At 36.5% G+C, this 25,593-nt stretch overlaps 2 protein-coding genes across 8 annotated transcripts in view; one reads left to right on the top strand and one right to left on the bottom strand.

Moving 5' to 3' along the window:
- Nucleotides 1–19,972, bottom strand: part of LACTB2 (lactamase beta 2) — a 42,906-nt gene extending 22,934 nt beyond the window's left edge. The window contains exons 1-3 of the mRNA XM_074206818.1: nucleotides 19,740–19,972; nucleotides 14,673–14,836; nucleotides 4,639–4,765 (exon numbers count right to left, since the gene is read on the bottom strand). Coding sequence (XP_074062919.1) covers nucleotides 4,639–4,765; nucleotides 14,673–14,836; nucleotides 19,740–19,861 — 413 coding nt within the window. The 5' untranslated portion in view covers nucleotides 19,862–19,972. The remainder of the gene's footprint in view (nucleotides 1–4,638; nucleotides 4,766–14,672; nucleotides 14,837–19,739) is intronic.
- A 130-nt stretch (nucleotides 19,973–20,102) lies between these two features.
- XKR9 (XK related 9) overlaps nucleotides 20,103–25,593 on the top strand; it is a 115,969-nt gene continuing 110,478 nt past the window's right edge. For 2 of the 7 annotated variants that reach the window (XR_012472442.1, XM_074206817.1), the window contains exons 1-2: nucleotides 20,103–20,573; nucleotides 22,842–22,949. The gene's annotated coding sequence lies outside the window, so the exon portion shown is untranslated. The other 5 variants (XM_074206816.1, XM_074206811.1, XM_074206814.1 and 2 more) reach the window with 4 other exon arrangements.

The raw sequence follows: 25,593 nt of genomic DNA, 5'->3' as shown, positions 1-25,593 counted from the left end.
CCAATCAGTTGCCAAGGCCTGTTGTCTCTACCTATACTATATCTTTAGAATCTCCTCTTCTCACATTGCTGCCATGCTATTTCATTTTCTCATCATCACACCTCTGGTGTAACATTAGAGCTTTATAATCTTCCTGCTTCCAGTCTCTCTTCTTTCTGCCACTCTGCTGATCTGACCTCTGCTCTGCTCAGAAACTCCTGGGACTTACAGTTTGGTCTGCTGTTAAGGCTATCTGTAATGAATTCCAACCTGCTTCATACTATTCCCCTTTATATATGTTATTCTCCTTACAAACTACAACCATGCAGACCATCCTTCATTCCTGGAATGTACTCCCCTCTTGTGTCTAACTTTGATAGTCTTTTTTTTTAATTTTTGCAAGGCAATGGGGTTAAGTGGCTTGGCCAAGGCCACACAGCTAGGTAATTATTAAGTGTCTGAGATCGGATTTGAACTCAGGTACTTCTGACTCCAGGGTTGGTGCTCTATCCACTGAGTTACCTAGCTGCCCTATCTTTGAGAGTCTTCTTATTCCTTCAGAGTACAGATGACACCTTTTTCTAATCCTTCCTACAAGAAAGCATTCATTCTCTTCTTGAATATTTCTAGATAAGTGTTCTCTGCTTTCATGCTATTTCCTCCTTTTGGACCTCATCTGAAATATGTAAAATATCACTATGTTCTATAGCAGTTCTACTCTGGATACTGATTAGTATATATGTCATATCTTATTAGTAGGTAGGTAGGTGGGTTCTTTTTGGTTTGGTTTTTGTATCTCTAGAGCTTAGCATATGTGTCTTATACTTAGTAAGTACTTGAATCTTTGTTCATCTGAACTCTCTCCATTTCCACAACCACCAGCATGAGGGCAATTCATTATTCCTTCTCACTTGAATTATTATAGTGGTCTCTTAGGCTCTCTCCAGTTTACTGTACTATAATCTATCCTGTATATTGCAACCAAATGTTTCCAAGTTTTATTATGTTTCTGTGCTGCTTTAAAAAAAAACCATTTACTCCTTCTTGTTTACCAAATAAATACCAACTTCCATAAACATAAAAAACAAGGAAGGACTTATTTATTCTACACTCCAATCAAATTAGATAGGTTGATGTTCCCTAAACATAGTCAAAATTTCCTTCATCTGAGTTGCTGCTCAAACTGTACCCTTCATTGAAATCTCCTCTCTTCAAGGTCCAGCTGCTCCCACCAGGAGTATTTTCCTTTTCTCAATTCTTTCTATACTTTGCATTGTTTTGTGCACATAGGGCCATATATTTAAAGTTGGAAGAGACCTTCTTGATTTTTACAGACAAGGAAACTGAGGCCCTTAGAGGTTAAGAGATTTGTTCAGGTCTCAGAACTTGTGAATGTCTGACGGTGGATTCAAATTTGGGTCTTCCTGACTCTAAGTCAGCAAGTACTCTACTATATCATATATTCTCCTTCATACAATAGGAGGGAAAATGATAAAATTATATTATACAATCTTGCCACATCTTAAGTCTTTATGAATTGCTGTGGCTGAATAAATAACCATTACCTAGTGGTCAACTTAACTTGGTTGGTTTCTGGACTGGAAATACATAATTCATTGTTGGGTTCATGTTTGAAGCCTTTCCACCTTGACAGGATCAGTCAAAGCTTATGCTTCTTTGGTAGCAGTTCAAGAATACCAGGTTACCTTAATGCTAGGATGCTTACCTGGAACAAGACTTTACTTGAGGTGATGGTGGTAAACTTGGCCTGAGGTACTACCTCCCAATGACAAAGGTTATTTGGTTAGACAACTTTTCTGGGAACTTTATTTACTGATGAGCAAATAAAACTACATTATAAAGATCTTAAAGGCTGTTGCCAGAACCTAAAGCCTTTTAAAAAACTGAAATGATTTGGAATTTTCTTTTTTGTTTAAATGCTAAAAATCATGCCCTTTGTAAGATGGTTTAAAAAATTCTATATTTAAGTGTGATATGTTAAAGATGAAAAATAATACAAAGATGCCAAGGTAGTTTGAAATAATAATTTTCCCCCCAGAATTTATGTAAATATATGTGAATCAAATTTTCTGCTTTACAAATTTGGCACAGGATAACCCTGAGGTATCAGTTGAAAAAAGTAGAAATTGAAGACTGATTCATGAGGAATGATAAATATTTCCTCAGTCTGGTTTAATCAACTGTAGGGTTTCCTTAAAAATACTTGAAGTTATATGAGAATATTTCAGATATATATATTTTTTCATAATTTCTTTGAGATTGTTTAAATGCTTCCTGTGGAAATAAGATTGTATCTAGTCATTTTGATTATTCAGTGGCAGGCTAACTGCAGTGGTAGGCTAAATTCCTTTATAGTCTCCTTAATTAGAGACAAAGGAGAACTCAATGAAGCAGTTACTTTTGTCTACCAGATTGCCAAGGAAACTCCCACCCCTCTCCATCTCTTTCCCCATTTTGTATATTGTCTCTTCCCTTTAGATTGTAAGCTTCTTTAGGTGAAGGATTGTCTTTCTTTTTTTATTAATTGTATCCATAGTTCTTAGCACTATCTAGTACATCATAGTTATTTAATAAATGTAATGGATTTATTGATACTGTATGAAATAATGAATATAATGAACGTAAGACTAGCATGAAAAGATATAAAATTTAGATGAAAATATATGAACTATAAGAAAACAATATATAACCATGACAATGTAAAATGAAACAACAGTCACAAATCAATTGAAACTGAATGTTGTAAAATTATGAAGAACAAACTTGACCCCGAAGAGACATAGGAAGACAATTCTTTAAACAATTTTGTAAAGTGGGGTGGGGGAAGGGAGTGGCTACAGGTGTGGAAACACCTCACATATTTTCTGATTTTTTCATGTATTTTCTAAAATTCCTTGTTATATCATATGGTTTTCTGAGAGACAGCAGGAGAAGGAACAGGGGAATTTTAAACAAAAGATATGAATAAAATTTTGTTTAAATTTAGATTAAATGCAAAGACTAATTCTATTTCTAAAGGAGCTACTGAAATACACTTTTACCCTTAGACAGAGGAAGGTGCCAGATTACATATGTCTAATTTTGCATCTACAGTTAAGTGCAGTAGATTTTGACAGCCTTGTTTTGTTTAGCTGTCTTTTGATGAGGGAGTTTTCTATAGGAGGTATTGAGAAGTGCCTGAGTTGTTTAAAAAATACAAATAAAGCATTTTAGAAGAAAAAAATCAAATGAATATAAAGTATTATTATCAAAAATAAAGTATTACTACCAAAAAAACTAAAATGTAAACTAAAGTCTAAATGAGACTGCTTTATTTCTCTTTGCACTGTATATTCCAGCCAAATTCGTTTATTGTTATTTTCCACATAGTATTTTATCTCCAATGCTTCACCTTTACATAGTTTGTCCCCTTTGTAGGAGAGACCAGGAATTAGAGGTGAAATGTATTAGAATATCAAGTTTACTTTTTTTCATGTTTCTCTGAATTTATTATATTTGACAGTCCTTATGCTGCAATAAAACTTGATTAATGTATGAAAATTTCTTCAGTTATCCCTAAATTTTTTTTTGGCAAGGCAGTGATGTTAAGTGACTTGTTTAAGGTCACACAGCTAGGTAATTATTAAATGTCTGCGGCTGGATTTGAACTTAGTTCCTCCTGACTCCAGGGCTGGTGCTTTATCCACTGTGCCACCTAGCTGCCCCATCCCTCAAATCTTGAGCATGGTTTTTTTTCTTGCTTTGTGCTAAATTATTAAATACTCCCCCTACCTTCTTAGAATACACAAAGCATGATTTAATCTTTCCTTGATTACTGAGTGTTGTCTTTAGAAAAGTTGTTATACTGTTGTATAATGAATGCTCTTGGGAGCTACTGATCTGTGTAGGACTGCTTGCTCCTTCATGAGAAAGTCTGAAACTACTGTGTTTCATGAGTGCTTATGTCTGCTTCTTTGATTCTATGTTTAGGAAGTAACATTCTGATATTGATTTGGTTTCCCTAGGCAGACCTTCCTACTGGGAAATAAATGCATAACTCATCCTATACCAATATTCCAGTCTAGTTGGTAGCTTTATTTTTAAATGAAAATTAATAAAAAGTTCAGGTCATATCATCTTATTGATTGTGAGTTTGGTTAACCTAAACTAAGTTGTGCTGTGACCTGACCACTACAGTGAGTTTTTGAAACTGCAAAACTGATGACCAGGACCTGAATTCATGGATACTGTCAAGATACAGGTACCATGTTAGGCTCAGCCTTAACTGCCCTATATCCGCCCTATATCCTGCCCTCTCAACAAAGTAATGTCTATTTTTAATTCATAATTAGTACATGACAACTTCATGTGAGAAACAAAAGAATCAAAATTATTACATTAAGAAAATCATTATAAGAAACCCATGCATAATTCCTTTGAAGAACGTATTAGACTACATTTTGTTATTCACATAGCTAAAAGGATATTGAACCAGAAGAAAGAGAGAGAGAGGAACCCTAGGCAAATGCATGAGCACCTATTAATTCATCTTTATTTTTCTCCTCAACAGATTTTACAATTGTAGATCAGCACTAAAATAGGTGGATAGAAATCAGTTTTGATAAGGTTTAAGCTGTCCTAAAGCAGTCAAGTATTTACCTGAGAGTGGCTCCTTCTGTATTAATTACATCTCCGTCTTTCAGATAAACATATTTTTGCTTGTTATTTCCTATAACTTCTTCTTTGAAGGGGTTGCGTGGAAGCTTTTTAATGCAATACTCAGTGCCTGGTCATGAAATACAATAAAAAAATTTCAAAATTATGTACTTTAAAAGGCATTCATAGTGGTGATACTTGCAATTAATTAAGGGCAGCTAGGTATGCAGGGTAGAGCACTAGCCCTGGGTCAGGCCACTCCAGCTCAGATACTTGACTGTTATTAGTTGTGTGACCTTGAACAAGTCATTTAATCCTGACTATCTCACATCCAGGGCCATCTCTAGTCATCCTGACTCATATCTGGTCACTGGACCCAGATGACTCTGATAGAAAAAGTGAGACTTGTGACTTAGCACAGCACCCCCCTCACTCAAATCCAGTTCACCTGCATGTCATGGCATCACTTACCATGTCATGTTCTTCTTTGAGAATGAAGAATATCAAACAACAGTGACAACTTGCCACAACCAGAAGGAAAAATCTACTTCCTTACATTCCAAGTAAGTAAGACAGACCCAGAAAAAAAGGCCTCTATATCACTTTTGCTGCATACCACATGATACTAGGTTGTTGATCCAGGGCAGGAGGATGGGTTGTGAGTTTTGGCCCTGTCTATGACTATCCACAGAACAAGTACCTAGAAGCGTATGGTAAATATGTCTCTGATAATGTGGGACTCAGCATCCTTGAGCAAAGAGAAGTTGGTAATTCAGTCACTCTAAACCTCCAGACACTACTAGTAGGCTAATAGTGGTTGAGTCAAGAAGTAATTGGCTGAAATTTCCAACTAGAAACAAGCTAACAGATCCAAACCTGGGCTAAGTATTCGTAGAACTCAGACCAAGAGGGCAGTGAATAGAACCTCTCCCCAGAAAACATCACTTTGTAAGTACTAAAGTGTTATAAGTTCCCAGTCAGAGTTCTGAAGGCAGAAAAAGTTTGTAAAAGGACAGAAGCTCAAGACAGATATCGCTCCCCCTCCCCCCCAAGAGCTGTGCAAAGCCCAGCAGAAACAAAGTCCAAAGACAAAAACTAGGCTGGATGAATGAGCAAACAAAAAAAGATTAAGACCATAAAGAGCTATTATGGTAATAGAAAAGCTCAAGACATAAAAAAGAAGGAAATAACAATAACAAATTTACAAGCAAATACAGCTTGGGCACAAGTCCAACAAGAAGGACCTAAATGATGATTTAAAAACCAAGTGAGAATAGTAGAGAAAGAATGGAGAAAAGAGAGAAGGGCTAGGGCTAGGGAAGAAAGATATGAAAAAGAAATACAAAATCTTATTGAAGAAAACTGCAGAAAATTGGCCAAAAAGCTAATGATTCCATGAGACATCAAGTAAAAATAAAGTCAGAATTATGAAAAACTATAAGAAAATTTGAAATATCCCATTGGATAAACAACTGACAAAGAAAGGCCTAGAAATCACATTTCAAGAAACCATAAATAAAACTGTTCAGATACCTTAGCACTAAAGGGCAAAAAATAGAAATTGAAAGAATCCACCAGTCATATCCTGAAAGAGATCCCAAAAGAAAATTCCTAGGAGCTCCTAGGTCAAGAAGAAAATCCCGTAAACAGCCAGAAAGTATTCAAGTTCCACAGAAAACAGGATCACAAAGATTTAGCAGCCACCATAGTTTAAGTAAGTGGAAAAACCTGGAATGAGATTCTAGAAGGCAAAGAATCTAGACTTACAACCAAGAATAACCTATCTATCAAAATTGAGTTTTAATCCTATAGGGGGAAAAATTGAATATTAACAAAATAGAGGCTTTCTAAAAATTCCTGGTGAAAAGACCAGAACTGAGTAGAAAATGTGACATATGAAGGAGTCAAAAGAGATAGTAAACATAAGTGAGAAATGAGTTTTTATCTTACATAAATGGTGTGTGTAAAAAGGAGTTTATGAAACAAAGGTGGGGAGAGGGAGAAGATGACATTTGGATCTTACTTGGATAAAACTGGTTAAAAATAGGAAATACACATATAAACATGGATACAGAAACACATCCATTAGGCAAGTAGGAAAAATAAGATTAAGGGGAAAGGGTGGAATCAAAGGGAGATCAGATTAAGGGAGACATTATTCAGAATAAAAACAAATTCTTATGGGGGGGACCCGGGGAAAAAGTGATACATAAGTATAAAAAGAATAGTTGGCACAGAAACACAGTTAACAATCATAACAGTGAATATAAATAGGATAAACTTACCTAGGAATCAGAAGAGTATAGTGCAATTGATTAAAAAATAGAATTCAATAAAATTCTACTTACATGGGAATTGAAAGAGACATATAGAAGTAGTCTAACCATTTTAGAAAACAATTTGGAACTATGTCCAAAAGGGCTATAAAGCTGCACATGACCTTTGACCTAATACTACCACTAATAGGTCTGTATTCCCAAAGACATCAAAGCGAAAGTTAAAGGACTTATAAGTACAAAAAATATAATACCTCTTTTTGCAAAGACAATGAATTGGAAATCGAGGGGATGTTCATCAGTTGAGGAATGGCTAAACAAATTGTGGCATATGACTGTGATGGAGTACTACTATGCTATAAGAAATGATGAAGAGGGGTTCCTTAAGAATACAAAACATGGCAAGAACTACATGAACTGATACAAACTGAAGTGAGAAGAACTGAGATATTGTGTCAGTAATAGAAATATTGTAATGATAACTGAATGTTAAAAATTTAGCTATTCTGATCAATACAATGATTTAAGATAATCCTAAAGAATTTATGATGAAAAATGCTATCTCAAGAGAGAGAATTGATAAACTTTGAGTTAAAATTGAAGCATAATTTTCTTGCTTTAGCTTTTGAGATATGAATAATATAGAAATATATTCTATGTTTTCACATATATAACTGATATCATTTTGCTTGCCCTCTCAGTAAATGGGTAAGGGAATGAGAGAATCTGGAATTTAAAATTTAAAAAGAAAATAATGCTCCAAATAAATTATAAAAGAAAGATAAGAAAAAATGAACAAAAATACACATAGAATTAAAATAAAACCAACAAAAAATTCATATGATTATTTGAATGTATACGGAAAAACTTTTTGACAAAATATGTTATCCCTTTCTGTTAAAAACACCAAAAAGCATAGGAATAAATGAAGCTTTGCTTAAAAAATGATGAATTATATTTGTCTAAAATCAGGAGTTAGCATTTTCTATAATAAGGATAAGCTCAAAGTACTTCCAGTGAAATCAGAAATGAAGTAAGGGTATCTATTATTATATTTACTATTCAATGATGCACTAAAATGATAGCAATAATACAAAAAAATAAATGATGGAAGGAATAAACTAAGGCAAAGAGGAAACAAAATTTATCTTTTTGCAAATGATATAATGGTTTAGAGAACCCTAGAGAGTTAACTAAAAACTAACTGAAAAAACTAACAACTTACAAAGTTGAAGGAAATAAAATAAACCCATACAAACCATCTGTATTTCTATATATTACCAACAAAAAAAAACAAGTTGGAAGAGACAGAATGATTAATTCCATTAAAAATTGTCATGTATTTAGTCAGCATGAAATACTTTAGATAGTCTATTGGCAAAGACACATGAATACTCTTCATATAAACAGATAAAAAAACTGATCAGGGGTAGGCTGAACCATTATGATACAAATGATAATACTATTTAAATCAATTTATGTATTTAGTGCCACCACTACTAAAGAATTACTTTATGGAAAAACAATAAAATTCATCTAGAGTAACAAAAAGTCAAGAATAGCAAGGGAAAGTGGGGGGGGGAATGACAAAAGAGAGGGCAGGAGAATCAGTAGCATATCTTGAATTATACTACAAATCTATAATCATCAAAACAACTTGGTATGGTAAGATATAGAGAGATTGATTAGTGGAAAAATACAGAAAAAATGAGTTCAGTAACTTAGTTTCTGATAAACCCAAAGTTCACCAACTATTGAAGCAGGAACCCACTATTCAACAAAAATCATTAGGCAAACAGAAAAGAACTTTGGCAGAAACCAGATATAGGCCAACATCTCATATCATCTTCAAGGTAAGCTTAAAATAGGTATGTGATTGAGACATAAAGGGAGGTATTATAAGAAAATCAGTGGAACATATAAGAAATTACCTATTAGAACTTTGGAAAGGCAAAGAATTCAAAACAAGAAATAGAGATTTACAGAAGGTAAAATGGATAATTTTAATTAGATAAAATTAACAAGATTTTGTACAATCAAAATTAATACAGTTAAAAATTAGAAAAAATAAGAAACTGGGGAAAATATTTGGAGCAAAACTCTCAGTTAAAGGTATTATTTCCAGATATTTAGGGAAGTGAATCAAGTTTACATGAAAAAGAGTCATTCCCCAAATGATAAATGGCCAAAGGATATGAATAAGCAATTTTCAGAGGAAGCAATCCAAACTATCAATAGTCATATGAGAAAATGTTCTAAGTCACTAATAATGTTCTACCTTATATCCATCAGAATGGCTAAGATGAAAAAAAGGTAAATGATATATTGGAAGCTCTGCAGGAAAACATATATACTAATGCACTATTGGTAGAGCTATGAACTAGTTCAATCATTGTGACAAGCAATCTGGAATTATGCTCCAAAAGCTAAAAACTGTGCATACTCTTTGACCCAGTGAGTCTGCTACTATGCCTATAACCCAAAGAACAGACCAAAAAAATAAGCAAAGAACCCATTTATACAAAAATATTTCTGACAGTTCTTTTTGTAGGGGTAAAGATCTAGAAACTGAGGGAAGGTCCAACAACTGGGAAATAGCTAACAAGTTACGTATTATATATATATATATATATGTATATATATATATATATATATATATATATATACATACATACATATATATTATATAACAAGTTATGTTTTATATTATATATATGTAACATATTAACATGAATGTGAAGGAAGCATGCTGTATGAATGATGAAGAGGATGATTTCAGAAAAGTCTTACATGAAATGTTGTGAAGTGAGTACAAAGAGAAGAACAATTTACATTTACAACAATAAGATATCAGCTTTGAAAGTCTTAGGAAATTATCATCACAATTCCAAAGGACCCATGATGAGACATGCTATCTCTGGAAGGAGAGAGATCTGGTCTCAAGAATACAAATTGAAGCACAATTCCTTCTCTTTCAGTTTTTTTGGATATGGATAATGCAGGAATTTACTTTGCATAACTAGTTATATATGTGTCTATATCTATATCTATATATCTGGGATGGATGGGGGCGAGGAGAGGATAGGAAGAAAAGAATTTGAAACTAAAAATAAAACTGAATTAAAAAAAAGAAGGAAAAAACCTTCCTTGATCTCCCTAGCAACAAGTGCCCTCCTTCCTCTTCACTCTATTTGGATCTTTCTTGTATGATGTGTACTAATGTGAAGACTATCTTGTTTCATCATTTTAACATTGGTGTCTAGTAAAATGCACAGTATATAATAAGTGTTTAATAAATATTTGATTAATTGAAAATCAAGCATGATATATGCAAAAACTAAAGGGATTAGCTAGTCCAAAGGAGAAATTTTGTGTTGGAGAATAGCAGAATATAAGACACAGAATGGAGCCAGTATTGGAGATCTTTGAATGGCAGAATCATTTGAAACTTATATATACATACATACATACATCTGATCATAGGATCAGAGATCTAGAGGTAGAAGAATTTTAAGGGGTCAAGTAGTTTCATCTAATTTTTTGGATGAGGAAGCTGAATTCTAAAGATGTAAAACGACTTGTCTAGGATCAGATATTTGGTAGTAAATTATATAGAGGTAGAGCTAGGCTTTGGAACTTGGTTTCATGACTCCAAGGTTAGTGATCTTTCCATGGCACCATGATGCTTGAATGAAAGAATATGTAGAATGCGATATTTTAGGAAGTTAATCTGATTGCAGAATACAGAATATATTAAAGAAGAGAGAACTTGGAGGCAGGGATATCAGAAAGTTGACTAATACAGAAACTTAGGTATGAGATGATAATGTTCTGATCTAAAGTAATAGCTTATAGGAAGGCACAGGTGAAGAAGATATCTTGAAGGACTTCAGTGGGGGGTGGGGGGAAGGAAGAAACAAAAGATAGAGGAACTGAAATGGCAGAAGTAAACCTGAGCTGCTAAGGTTGGAGAGCAAGTGGTTATCAAAAAGAAAGTGGGAAGGAGTACTATACACTTGAAGCTAAAAAAGAATTTGAACCTAAATTTGAAGCTAAAGGGCTTTGAGGCAGAAGTGGTTTGTTGTGCGCCACCAAACAAATGATAAAGAATCACAGAAGTCATTAGGAATAGGCTATGTAACAAGAGTTAGGAAAAAAGAGAATTGTGCTAGTGATAGGCAATTCCTTTCTAAGAGAATACTTGTTGATTTAATAACAATTGAAAGGCTACATTCTCTTTGGGGTATGTATGCTCCAGGAATGAAGAATGAAAAATGAAGGAATGAAGAACCTCCAAGACCTGGCTACTAACCACTTATGGTGATTCATATGGGCATAAAAAAGCAATGAAAAAAGATTTATCAGGTCTTGGGGAAGAAAGTAAAAGCCATAAAAACAGTTTCTTTGGCCCCCCCCCACATGCATACATTTGCCCTTGGAAGAAAATAGATATGGGAAAAAACCTAAATTAGGAAGCGAATGGAGGCTATGAAGATGGTGTCTGAGATTTCAACTACATAGGAATATGAGATCTCTTGGTCAGACTATAACTAACAATAGCTGTTAAGAATGCATTTTCTGATACTTTTCAAATATAACTAAAAGGGTTTTAAACTGGAAGAGTAAGAAAACTACCTTTGCATCTTCAGCAAAGTAGATAGCAAATAAAACAGTTACAGTGCAGAAACACTAACAGTTCAGGTTATCTGAAAAGTTACTGGAGACAAAAAAATCTTAGAAATGAGCCAAAATTTAGGTCGACAAGCAAGATGAACTTGAGCTCCTAATGTCAGGAAGCATTAGTACCTTTGCAGGTATTACTGAGGTGATGACTAGACTATGGCCCTCACTGAATATAACCTGATTCAAAACAAACAAGAAAGGGTAAGGAATGATGTAACAGTCATATATTAAGAAGGTAGACTCATGTGAGAAAATCTAGAAAACAGAATAGAGAATCCTGAGGTGAAATCAAGGAGAGAAGAAGCTTTAGTGACTTTTATCCCTGAAGTACACTACAGACAAGAGAAAACAGATGAGGAGTTTGGAAAGAAAATAATGAACCTGACAAAAGAGACATGATATAAAAAGAGATGGGAACCCTCAATTATTCAGACATCTACTAATAACTTGATAATTTAATTATTCATTTAAAAATATATATATAGAAATATAGAAAGGAAAATCCTACTCTGACTTCTTAATAATAATAATAATAATGAAGAGCTAATTGCTGAGGTGGAAATGGCCATATTATCTCAATTTATTAAAGAGAAGAAAAAGCTAGGCATAGTCTGAGACGTACTTTTTTAAAGAAGATTTCAAAGTGTTCAAAGGAAGGACAGACAGCATCCATAGATGAAAATTGTGTAGCAAATAAGTCTAGGGGGCCTGAGAAACACTCATCCTTGGGGATCCAAACCAATATTATTACTGTACTGTACTTATCAGTTTTTTTCTTTTCTCCCCAAAACTTACCCCTGTTCATACTTTCCTCTTATAATACCACTATCTTCCTAATCATCTGGGCTTTCAATGTCATTGCTGTCTTCTAAGCTTCACTCTTCTCCTCACTCACCACACACGTCTAATCTGTGGCCACATTTTGTTTCTAATTTTACAGTATCTCCTTGTATAATCCTATTCTCTCTACTCATATAGTCCCAGTTTAGGTCTTTATTGTTTCTTACCTGTATTACTTGAATAAACTTTAAATTGATCTACGTGCTTCAGGTCTCTCCCCATTTCAATTCATTATCTACTTTGCTCCAATGTGATTTTACTAAAATGTTGGTTTGACCAAATCACTCCCTGCTTCGTGCACTCTAGTAGTTCTATTTTCTCCAGGATAACATTTAAATATATTTATACATGCATACACACACACACATATAAACTCACACATATATGTATTAACAATTATCCCTTTTTATTAAGCAAGGCAATGGGGTGAAGTGACTTGCTCAAGGTCACACAACTAAGTTATGTATCAAGGGTCTGAGGCTGGATTTGAATTTGGGTCTTCTGACTCCAGGACCAATGCTCTATTCACTGCCCCTAAATATAGTCTTTACCTGACCCCTCCTACCTTTCTAGTCTTTTAATACTTTATTATCCTCCACTAATCCAACTACACTATTCTACTTGCAGTTGAACATGTTACTCTTATCTCTTGTCTCTGAGCCTTTTAAAAACTCAGTATCATCCATGCCTCAAATTCTCTGCCCCTTCTCCTTCCCTCTTGTTTTCTCTGGCTTCCTTCAAGACTGAGTTCAAAGCATACCTACTAAAGAAGGCCTTTTCTAGTTCCTCTAATTCCTAATACATTCATTTTCCATCTAACTGTATATGTTCTGTATGGATCCAGTTATACGTATGTGATTTCCCCCTTTAGATTCTATACTCCTCAAGGCCAGGAATGACTTTTTTGCTTTTCTTTGTATCCATGGTGCTTAGCAAAATTTCTAACAGAGGGGCGGCTAGGTGGCGTAGTGGATAAAGCACCGGCCTTGGAGTCAGGAGTACCTGGGTTCAAATCCGGTCTCAGACACTTAATTACCACCTAGCTGTGTGGCCTTGGGCAAGCCACTTAACCCCATTTGCCTTGTAAAAACCTAAAAAAAAATTTTCTAACAGAGTGTAAAGACTTAATAAATGCTTGTTGAATGTCTTGGCTGCATTACATGAGAAATGGACACAGCCCAGGTAAAAAAAAAAAAAGAGAGAGCTTCAGTTGTAATTTAGAACTGCTATTTGTAATTTCTGAGGAACTGTGGAGAACTGGAGTAGTTCTAGAAGACTGAAGACTCATCAATATTCTGATTTTTAAAAATAGGAAAACTAAAGGCATAGAATTTAACATTTATTCCTGGATACATTCCATTATTTATTATTTAATGGATAGTAAAAAACAGCAAAACAGATGACAAAATTTTTTTATGATAGCTTTGTGGATAAGATGACCAAATGGGCCAAATGGTGGAAAAGGGAGATGGATTTGTAGCTGGTTGAATGACTACCCCAAAAGTGCTAATCATTGGATTCTTCCATTAAAGCTCAGATCAAACTTCAAGATTATTCTAGGAATAGTATGACTTTTTCAGTAATGTACTATTATGAGATAACATTATGTCATGAAAAGACACTGAGTTCACAAAGTCCATGTTTAGTGGAATACAAGCTCTGGTAGGTTCTCCCCTGCTATAGGAATACAGTCTATTACCAGACCTGAGGTCTGGTAATAGACTGTATTCCTATAGTCCAAGGAGCAGCTTATGTAAATTTGGAGAGGTTGAGCAACAAGTTGATAAATCTTTAGCTTATGCTAAGTGGAAAAGTATCTTTTCCTTTTGGCAAGCAGTCAGGGAGGACAGGCTATCTGAAGTAGTAAGTATTATTTTTTTTCTCTTCTTTTTCTATTAACACAAGAATAATTCTTACAAGACATATAAATATTTTTTCTTTTTTTTCTTTTTGCAAGGCAGATGGGGTTAAGTGGCTTGCCCAAGGCCACACAGCTAGGTAATTATTAAGTGTCTGAGACTGGATTTGAACCCAGGTATTCCTGACTCCAAGGCTGGTGCTTTATCCACTACACCACCTAGCCACCCCTAAGACATATAAATATTAAATTGTACCTAGAAGTAATGTGCAAACAAGAAAAGTCAAATACTTTAATAGTTTACTTAGCATTCCATATCTAAAATAAGGACTTTAAAACCATAGTTTCCCTATAAGGATTAATGAACATTTTCTGTTTACCTGTATTGATGCTATTACATATGTCTGATATGCCTCCAATATGATCCTGGTGCCAGTGAGTTACTATAATTTCTTGGATTGAAGTGTTAAATTCAGTCAGAGCTTGTTTTAAACAGTTGATGTAATCTGGAATTGATGGTTCACCAGTATCAATAAGAATTCTCCTAAAAAATCAAATTAAATAATGGAGTCAAACAATAGAAATATACATAGAATTATGAAGCATGAGGTAACAGTAGTACATTTGCCATGCAGATAATTGAGGCTAAATTTTAAGGAAACTATTAAAATCCTACTCCAATGACTCATCAATAGCATTTTGGTAAGTCTGAATTTTGAAGGCTAGAAGAGGGGCATGCCAATAGTGAGGTAGTTGGGTGGTACAGTGGGGTAGGACCCACATTCTGGAGTCAGAAGATTTTAGTTCAAATTCAATCTCAATCACTAATTAACTATGTGACCCTGGCAGGTGACTTTACCTCACTTCACCCATTTCCTCATACGCAGTATCTGGCACATAGAAGGCATTCTATAAATGCTAGCTATTAGATAATATTTGTAAAGTGCCCTGAAAGTGTTGAGATGCTACCAAAAAGCTAGCTACTACTACTACTATTATTAAGCTTCTGGAAACTTTAAATCTTGCTTCAAAACCCTTCCCAAGGTATGACCCCAGGCAAGTCACTTAACTTTGCTTCAGCTTCAGTTTCCTTAGCTGTAAAATTCATACAAAAGCAGATATTTCTTAATGTTGTCATGAGTAAAAACTGAGAGAAAATGGAAAGTATCTTGCAAACCTCAAAGCATATCTACGGTGAAGAACTTAGAGACCTCTCACAATAGATTAGTATCCAACAGGTGTCAAAGGATTGATTGAATAGCTTCTCTAACAAGTTTGTTGCTCTGCCCTAGGTGGAGCAACAAAGTCATGTTGCTGATGCTTGTCTTCCATTTTTAAAGAAGACCACCACATCATGGAGGTGATGTCATGACAAGCACATGAATTTGAGTGAGGGGGGTGCTGTGCAAAGTCACCAGTCTCAATTTCTCCTCCAGTCATCTGGGTCCAGTGGCCAGATATGAATCAGGACAACTGGAGATGGCCCCAGATGGGAGGCATGGGAGGCTGGTGTTTTATTCACTGTGCCCCATAACTACCCTAAGTCATACAGGTTAGTTATGAACCATAATTCATTTTCAAGTATGAAGCAGGAAATGGGATAGGATAGGCAAAATTTCCCCACTTAAGCTAAAGTTTCTTTCTCTCTCTCTGATTTTCCCTCTTACCTTTCTGAACTTTATTAAGAGTAAGTCCTACACATTACTATTCTATTAGAAATCAGGAGGGATGGGATTTCAGAAAAACCTGGAAAGACCTGCATGAACTGATGCTGAGAAAGATGAGCAGAACCAGAAAAACAATGTACACCTTTACAGCAACATGGAGGTGATGATGGACTTAATGGACTTGCTCATTCCACCAGTGCAATAATCAGGGACAATTTTAGGTTATCTGCTTTGGAGAATACCATCTATATCCAGAGAAAGAACTGTGGAGTTTAAACAAGGACCAAAGACTATTGCCTTCAACTTAAAAAAAAAAGCTGTCATATGTACTAAATAATTTTGCTATCTCATTTTATTTTTTCCTCAAGAATATGATTTTTCTCTCACCACATTCCATTTTGATCATTCTAAACATGGAAACAATGCAAGATTATCAGACTGCCTTCTGTGGGGGGGAAGGGGGAGGGAAGAAAGAGAGAATGGAAAAATGTATAAAATTCAAAACCTTACCAAAAACTGATAGGAAGACACTATTATTGTTTATGATTGGAAAACAAAAACATTTATATATAGCAAAACAAAAAAAGGAGTAAATCCTACTTTAATATCTCCCTTTCTACCACAAATTAAGGGAAATGGTTATTTCTTGTTAGGCCTCAGCTCACCTATTTCTAAAATGGTAGAATTATATTAATTTCTCAAGCCTCAAATTCTAACATATTATGTCATTTAAGGTTATAGTTCCCTTCTCAATTATCATTTCACATTTTTTTGATTCTTTCTTGATTATATAATAAAACTGACTTAATTCATATTAACTTGAAGGAAATTTAGTTTAAATTAGTAAAATATCAATTACAGGAATACAACTTTAATGCTTCCAAAAATATAAAAATCTAAGTGTTGCTTAGTAGTTATTTAAAAAAAATCAATTTAATGAAGATATTAAAAATATTTTATTAGACTGTAAGCTGATTACATACAAATGTATGCTCCGAGGGAAGTTTGTTCTTTTGCCAGCTTCTCTCCTTCCCACCCCAATTTTAATTAATTCTCTCTGATCTTGTATGCATTACTCACTTAAATTATCTAAAAGTATGCCAAGCAAATAAATTTCAAGTTTGCTGGAATAATCCTGAATGTCAAGATAGTGAAATTCAAATTACTGAGGCTTTATTTTAAATCTTTATAGGGCTTGTATCATCTTGCTATGCTATCATCTACATTAGTGGTATCAAAAGAAATAGGGTCCACTAACTGGTACAAAGGTGAGTTTGTGGGTTACATATTGACTTAGTTTCAAATTGTATGTTATCCTTGTTTTGTTTTATTTGGTTAAATATTTCCTGATTAAATTTTAATCTTTTTCTGACTTCATGTGTGATTTCTAAACTGTATGTGCAAACTCTCTGGCATATAGTATAGGTATCAGATATGCCCTTTGATTTGCTTTTTTTCTCTACCAAATTTGCTCCAATGCTAGAACATAACAGTAAACATTTAGATGTTTGTTTTTAATTTACTTTGTACAGTCACTTTCCCTGCCCATAGGATCAAGGATGAGAGATAATTTTAAGATCTATTCCTTCTTTGGACATTCTTATAATATTTTGGGATCCCAAAATTTAGCATCCTGATTTTTGCTGTCTCTATGTATTTTGAACTGAGAAGCTTCTATAAAAAGAAAACCTAAAGGGAAGATAGTAATTTTATTTGGATTTAAACAATAGAAGTTCTTGTGTATATATGACTGCTTTTGAGATCTTTTCTCAATGGGAATCACCTGAAATTTCAGACATACAGAACTATATGTGGTCAAAAAGTCTAAATAAATAATTGGTATCAGGATTACAAGAATAATTAGCTAGTTATAAAGGATGATTTTTAGGGAAAAAAATGAAACCTCCTTTGCCTTAAAAAATATAAGAAAAATTCCCCCCACATTTATAGGAGGAAAGAGATCACAAAATGAACTAGAATTATCTTCCATAAAGGGTTGGTTCATATCAGTGGCTTTTTATTTTTTCATTTTTTTAAGTTTTATTTATTTTTTTGCAAGGCAATGGGGTTAAATGGCTTGCTCAAGGCCACACAGCTAGGTAATTAAGTGTCTGAGGCGGCATTTGAATTCAGGGACTCCTGACTCCAGGGCTGGTGCTAGATCTATCCACTATGCCATCTAGCTGTCCCCATATCAATGACTTTTAAAAAAAAATAAAAAAAATCATCAGAAAAAAGAAATAGCTATTGTATAGTGGTTGGTTAGCACCAATAATAAAAAGAACAGAGTTCTGTGCTGTACTTGTTAGATTTGTTTTATTCCACTGGCTAAACTAGACTTCTGACTTAAGTAGCCTTCTTGCAAATATTTGTGATAAATTGGGGGGGGGGGGGGAGTCATCTCTATCTCCCTGCAGTGAATCTCTTCCCTCTTAACAGTTTTGTCACCCAGAGCAAACCACTTAACCTCTCGGTGTACTTATGACTCCTAATTCAAAATTGTGATATTCCTGCTGATGTGCACTGAAGAGAGAATTGCATCCTAGGAAAATATCTACATGGATGAAATCATGGATTTAGAAAAATAAAAAACTCCCCAAGCGAAATGTTTATTGCACATGGTATGTTTTATAAACCACCTGTTTTATATTATTGCTTTAAAACACACACACACACACACACACACACACACACAGAATGCAGCCCCCCTCCCCAACCCTCTTTAGTCAGGGGTGAAGCAGTAGCAGCTTTCCATACAAAGGCGTATTAATGTTGAACTTGTTCCTTTCTGCCAATTTCCAAATTCTCAATCTCCAAAATTCAAATCTATCATCATCATTAAGTATGTATTGAGCACCAGAAGAGCATAAGATTGCCACGAACCATCAGAGGTTCCTGTGCAAACTCTTTTCTTTTACACATAAAAAGCTTTACTCTGGGAAGATTAATGTGTGACGGCAGTATAAAAAAGATGGGCCGCCTGGGGTGCTGAAAGATGGTCAATTAGGAGCCAATAATAATCCAGTCCGGGTGTGAGATGCCGAGCCCAGCCCAGCCCCCCCCCCCCCCCCCCAGCCGGTGCCAGCTCGGGCTCCGGGCAAAGGCCGGCTGGCTCCCGGCCCGCCCAGCCACCACCTGCCCGGGCCGGCCTCGGGTCAGCTGCGTGTGCTTGCAGCACGCGTCTAACTGCGGCAGGGGCGCTCACTTCGGGGTGCCCGCAGTGGGTGGATGTGGCCGTTTCGCTAGCTTCGCCCGCACTCTCCCACGAGGCTTTCCCGGGAGAAGTGCACCTAGCTGCGCGCTGCCCACAGCCCAGGCCTCCACCGTTTCCTGCATTCCCTCGCGGGCCTCCTCACTCAGCTAGGCGGGGAGTCGGCTTAAAAGGCGATCCATTAAAGCGCCTGCGACCCGGCCCGGCCGCAAGGTGCAAGGAGCGGGCTCGCCCCGCCGGCCTTGTCTCTGATTGCTTCAGTGTGGGTCAGGCCGGCGCGGTCGGCCCTAGTGTCCCCCGGAATCTAACCAGCGCGGGCGGACCGGACGTCCAGGCCCGCGGCGGCGGGCGCGGGGCGCCATGCCAGCCCTCACGCGCGCCTCTGATCGGAAGCTCCGGTAGAGAGGCGGCGCGGCCCCGGCTCGGGGCACCGCGAGGCCTGCGAGCGCCTGAAGGTCAAAGGCGGCAGCCCTCGGAAACGAGGGCCCGGGGCCGGCGGGGAGACCCCCTCACCGGGCCCCGCGCGCATGCCCGGGCTGCGGGCCGGGAGATGCCCGGGAGACCGTTACCTGGGGCCGGTCCCCACCAAGTAAGTGTTGGTGCCCTGGAGCGTCATGGGCCCGGGGTTACAGCCCAGGACACGCACCACCCGCGCGGACAGCTGCTCGATGCGCGGCAGCACCGCCGTCATCTCGTCCCTTTACCGGGCCCCGGCGCCCGCGATCTGCAGAACCGGCCTCGGAGAGGGGCGTCGCCGCGCGGCGGGGGCGGGAAGGCCGGCCCGAAGGCGGCGGCTAGCCCCCGGCCCCTCCCGCGCCGCCGCACAGCCCGCGCAGCCATTGGCTGGGCCCATCACGTGGCGGGTCATTTACTCCTTCCTCGACTGGGCGAGGCTGGGGCGGGGGGCGGGGCTCCAGGCCCCCCCCCCCCCCCCCGCCGGGTGCGCGTCCCTTTTCACTCTAAGTGGTCGCCATCTCCCGTGACTGATTACCGCAGAACAGCAAAGCCTCGGCTGTAAAGGGTCCGGGCAGGGTTTGTTCTACCGCCTGGTCATTGGGGCTTTTTTTTTTTTGAAATGGAAAATCTCCAACTAGGACAAAGGACAGATGTGGGAATTTCACAAGATTCACCTTCATTAAGAACAACTCGTTGGGAGAAAATACTTGGTGCATGTTTCAAGCCCATCTCCAACCACTCAGGGGAATAGAATTGTAAAGATCCTACAATTTCTGTGCTCCTCTCCCTTTCACCCTCCTACTCCTCAGCTCTTCGGTAGGGGTTTATTAAAAGTTTATTGATTGATTCTCTGATTGAACACTTCTCTGGCCGCCTGGTAGTTGGCACAGTAAAGACGGTTTGGTGCTAAGGAACTCACATCTCCGGAACGTCTAGGTGTGCAACAGGTTTGTTTTGCCCTGGCTGCCAAGGACTCACTCAGTTTTCTTCTATTTACTTTGGGTTAAACCCCTGGCTTTACTCCAGAAAACTTTGCAGAATGAATTTAGCACTGTTCCCCTCCTTTTATAGATGAGGAAAAGATTATTGGTTCAAATTCAAAATAATGCTTCCGATTGGATAATCAGCCTATTATTTCTTGATGCAGGAAAAATGCTATCAGTGTATTATTTCAGGCATGTGTGTGTGTGTGTGTGTGTGTGTGCAAAAAGTGAATTCGTTTTCTTGAGGTGACCATAAGTGAAGGCCTCACAAGTCTGGGGCTGGGATCTAGTCCCAGTTTTGCCATTGTAATTCTGAGCAAGACACTTAATCCCTTTGACACCTGGTATATAAAGAGTGAGATTATAAAATTTTTATTAATTGAATCATTTTCTTACTACTATAGCTTACTATTTAAAAGTAATCTTTTGATCAGAAAAGCATGCAACCTATATAATCAGATCCTATTTTAGCGTCTTAATAAATCTGGTATCCATAATTTGAGTTTGCTTAAATGGAATGAGTTATTTGTGGAATTTATAATTTGACTCTTGTTAAAATGGTTTTTTTTTTGGGGGGTGGCACCAGGCCTGGGATTTCATTACCGTAAGGAACTGGTAGTATGACCCCTTCTTTGCAGTTATTGTAGAGAATTGTCTCAACCAGTTAGAGGTTAAGTTCCTTGCTCAGGGTCACAGCTAACAGTGTTTCAGAAACAAGAGTTGAGCTCGCTGAGTGAGGTTTTTTTTTTCTTTCCACTCTACCATATCTTCCTTTTTAAATAGATTCATTTCTTAGAAAGTATTTTTAGGACTTTTATGAAACTCACAGGATCAAATTACATAGAAGATGACTAGTAGTTTGTATTTTAATTTAAAAAATTAGTTTGACACAACTAATATATGATTACTGAGCCTATTGGTGCTGTTTGAAAGATTAACCCTTACTTGTATATGGCCTCTGATTTTGTCTCTCTTAGGTCCTGACAGTAGTACCTTTCAGGGCTCTTGCTCCCATTTAGGAGGAGAGCTGAGAGGTATGGTGAGAGTTTTTTCCCCCTGCATTTCTTCTTTTAAATTCTTCAGAGAAACTTTTTAATTCTTCAGTACTTTTGTGGTCTCATCAGTCTGGGGGTTTCTTTGGGCTAATCCCTTAGTGATACCAATCACAACTCATCCACACCAATTCATTCATTCAACACTTATCCATGTTATTCAATCAGCTAAGAAGCATTTATTTATTGACTTCTCTGTGCCAAGCCATGTACTAAGTGCTGGGTGGCTTATATGGCATCTTATATGGCAGCCAGGGCAAAATGTATTTCAGTTCTCAAGAAAGTCACCCTTTTGAAATATTCATTTGTCTTCCTCTATTTCTTTTGACTCGATGTGAATTAGTGAACCCTTATCTTTGCTAATATGATCAGCCTACCTCCTCTTCTGTTCATGTATATCTTTGATAGTATTTTTAATACAGCTTTCTGCATATGTTCATTGTTAATACAGTGCAACCTATTCATGCCCATGACTTACCCATTGCCTTGGGCTAGTCACTTAACTTTTCTGGGCCTCAGTTTCTTATCTGTGCAATGAAGGGTTGGAATAGATGATCTCTAAATTCCTTTCTAGCTATAAATTATATGATGCCATGATCCCATGGCAACTTAAAAAGTTTAACCCTAAACTTTCTAAATTTTCTAATAAGAGCTTTAAAATGAGATAGAGTAATTAGAATAATATTATTAGATTAGAATTATAGAAGAGTATTATGAGATTAGAATTATAGAAGAGTAGTATACCTAGAGTGTTGGGTCAGGGAGTCAGGAAGACCTGAGTTCAAATACCACCTCTGATACTGTGGGCAAACCACAAGCCTTCTGAACTTTAGTATGTCCATTTGTAAAATGAGGATAATCCTATCTTCAGTATATCTCTGACAAGTTGTTGTGAGGTTAAACTAAGATAATTTGTATGAAGTACTCTGAAAACTTCAGACTGCTAAATAAATGTTTCATTGGATAGGTTAAAATATACACAAAATACTTCTCTAACACATGACTGAAAAACTTGGATGTAGGTGCTGCTTCCTGCTGTAGTTACAAAGGGGTGTATTCTTAATCTTGAATCTCATAGATATTATGTCATCAGCAGATTAGACAGAACACGTGACTAACTGGTGATTTGTGTTTCATTTTGGTATTTGATCTTAAAGGTTTATATTCTCTTTAATTACAGCTGGTTTAAATTTGCATGAAATCAAATGTGACCAAGGATGATTTTTTTCTGAAGAGTCTCTGAGTTAAAGGAGGATTTGTAATGATAAAGAATATTGACACATGATAGGTAAGTCTTATTTTTGAATGATTTTAAAAATTTGTTGAACTAGAGAAGATCTTGGTTAGAATTTTTTTTTTAAAGCAGGAATTGCGTTATCTCAGATGAACTGTGTTCTGAGTGCAAAGGTAATTTATTTTGGCTGGAAGCCAAATAGCTTGACTAGTGCTATCATCTGTTCAGTATTGGCTCATAGTAGGAGTGACATGTCATTAAGAGTCTCAGAAAGAGTTTTATTATTGGTTGTATTTTTCTTCACTACACAACTTTGTAGTCATCATATGTTCCAGTGGCATTTCCAGAAAGAGAAGCCATATTAACTTTGTGTATTTATTTCCAATCAGGTAATTACTTTTTTGTGAAACTAAATTAGAAACCTAAGAGTCATCATATTATATCAGGCTACTTCATCTGGTATTCTGCCAATGCTGTAATTTCCTCTATGGTTTCTAAGAAATTAGTCTTTACGTTCTTAAAAGCTATTTCTTATCCAGAGTGACTGCTGTCTTCTCTGTCAGGGTCAGGCAATGGAAAATCTTTTTATGGCTATAGAGAACAAATATACTTAGCAGACTTTAGTATCCCACTGGATAAAAAAATTACAATTATATAATATATATAAGTTGAATTCAAGTGTATTTAGAAAGAGTAGCTGTATATGTGTTGTGTTTTCTTTAAGCCAGTGCTCTTTAGATGAGAGAAGAAATGAGAAGTAAATGAATTTTTTTAAACTGTTGTCAAATTTTAACCATGATAACCTGCTGCCAGTAGTTATTTCCCTCTGAAAAGTTTCACTGTATTGTTCTTTCCTAGGGGTAAAAAAAAACAACCCATACTCTCTTCCTCATTCTGGGATCTATAAACTGATAATATGTTGTGCTCATTTCTTATACTTCAGAAACTACTGTTAAAATTACTTGTTTCTACTTTAAATTTTTTTTGTAGAAATATTTGTTTCTTATTAGAGTGCTTTTGTTGAGTATCTGCTATGCAATTGGCATAGTTAAAGGGGATTTGTAATGATAAAGAATATTGACACATGATAGTGGTGTTCAGTATTCAGATTCTGGTATTCAGAGGCATAAATGAAACAGTTCTACTCTCTAGAGTCTTACAATCTATCTAGGGAGACAACTTGTACAAATGTAAATTAGTTGTTGTTCATCCTTTGTTCCTGAAGAGAACCAATGACTTCATAAGGGTGATGTCTTAATTTGGAAGTGAATTGGATTGAAGTGAGGCAAGAGCTGTGCAAAGTCATCAGCCTCATTCTCTTCTCCAGTGTCTTCAGAGTCCATTGACAAGATATAAGAGGATTAGCAATGGCCCAGGATATATATACAAGTATATACATAAGAAATATATATAATAAATACAAAGTAAAAGATAGTTAAACATAAGATAGTTGATAAGGGAGAACCTCAGCAATCTTTCTCAGATCATGAAAGGTCTCAGATGGAGAACTTGAACTACCTCTTTTTAAAATAAAATTATTATTACTATTTTTTGAGCTATATCTTAAAAGTTAAGTTAGCAATTCTCTGAGGAGCAAATGCTTTCTAGTTGTAGTATTTTTTTTACATAAATGTTTATCTTTATTTTTCTCTAAAAAATTACCTCCAACAGGTATAAAACAAGGGCCTGATGAATGATGTTTATTTTTAAGAACCTAGAGTTCTTTTCCACTTGTCTCACTAAGAAAAGGAAATATGTAAAAGCTACAGAGAAATTTAGTCATTTATCCTTTAGAGGTCTATGGTGTTTCTTTCTCTTGCTACACAGTCACATCCAGTGCAATGCAGTAGATTTTTTTATGTTTTGTCCCAGAGGTATAGAATGTAGTGGAGCTGTTAAAGAAAATCACTTTGATAGCTATATGGAGTGTGCATTAGAGAGGGGAGAGACTTGAGGCAGGGAGGCCATTTTAATAGTCTCTAAACTAAAAGCAATGAAGACCTCAACTGAGGTGGTAGCTATTTGAGAGGTCCTGAAGGACAGGAGCTAAGAAACATTGTGGTTGTAGAAACGGTAAGATTTGCCACTTGGTTAGATCCTGGAGTGAGATTGAGAAGTCCAGGATAATCCTGAGATGAACCTAGTTTTCTCTGAGACACAATTTTAATATATATGATAATCTGTGAACCTTCTGATTCTGTTCAGTCTTTCTGACCTCCTGGTGTGATGGATTATGTTGGGTATGACTCTTCCTGCTTTATAGATGTGGAAACTGTTTCCCAAAAAGGTCACCTAGCCAGCAGAGATGGTAAAGGCATTCTTGGGGAAGCTAAAATTTTAAAATTCCAGAGCCTCATCATTTTAACCAACAGAACCTGCTGCCAGGAAGATTATTTCCTGAACCTTTAGATTTATCAATATTTCTCCAGAAGTAGTGAGATCTCCTTGTGAAATTGCCTCATCATCTGTAAAATGAGGTCATTGGTCTAGAACAAATAGAAATGGAAGCCACTAACTAAACCTTATATAGCACACCTAGGTGGAGCAGTGAATAGAGTGCCAGACCTGGAATCAGGATGATTCTTCTCCCTGAGTTCAAATCTGACCTCAGACACTTATTGTGGACTCTGGACAAATGTATGCCTCAGTTTCCTCATCTGTAAAAATGAGTCCGGTGAAGGAAATGGCAAACCTCTCT

This window comes from Macrotis lagotis, chromosome X (genome assembly GCF_037893015.1).
Source record: "Macrotis lagotis isolate mMagLag1 chromosome X, bilby.v1.9.chrom.fasta, whole genome shotgun sequence".
In the NCBI taxonomy this organism is placed as follows: Eukaryota; Metazoa; Chordata; class Mammalia; order Peramelemorphia; family Peramelidae; genus Macrotis; species Macrotis lagotis.
The sequence above is the reverse complement of the archived record's forward strand: the minus strand, read 5'-3'. Positions and strand labels throughout refer to the sequence as shown.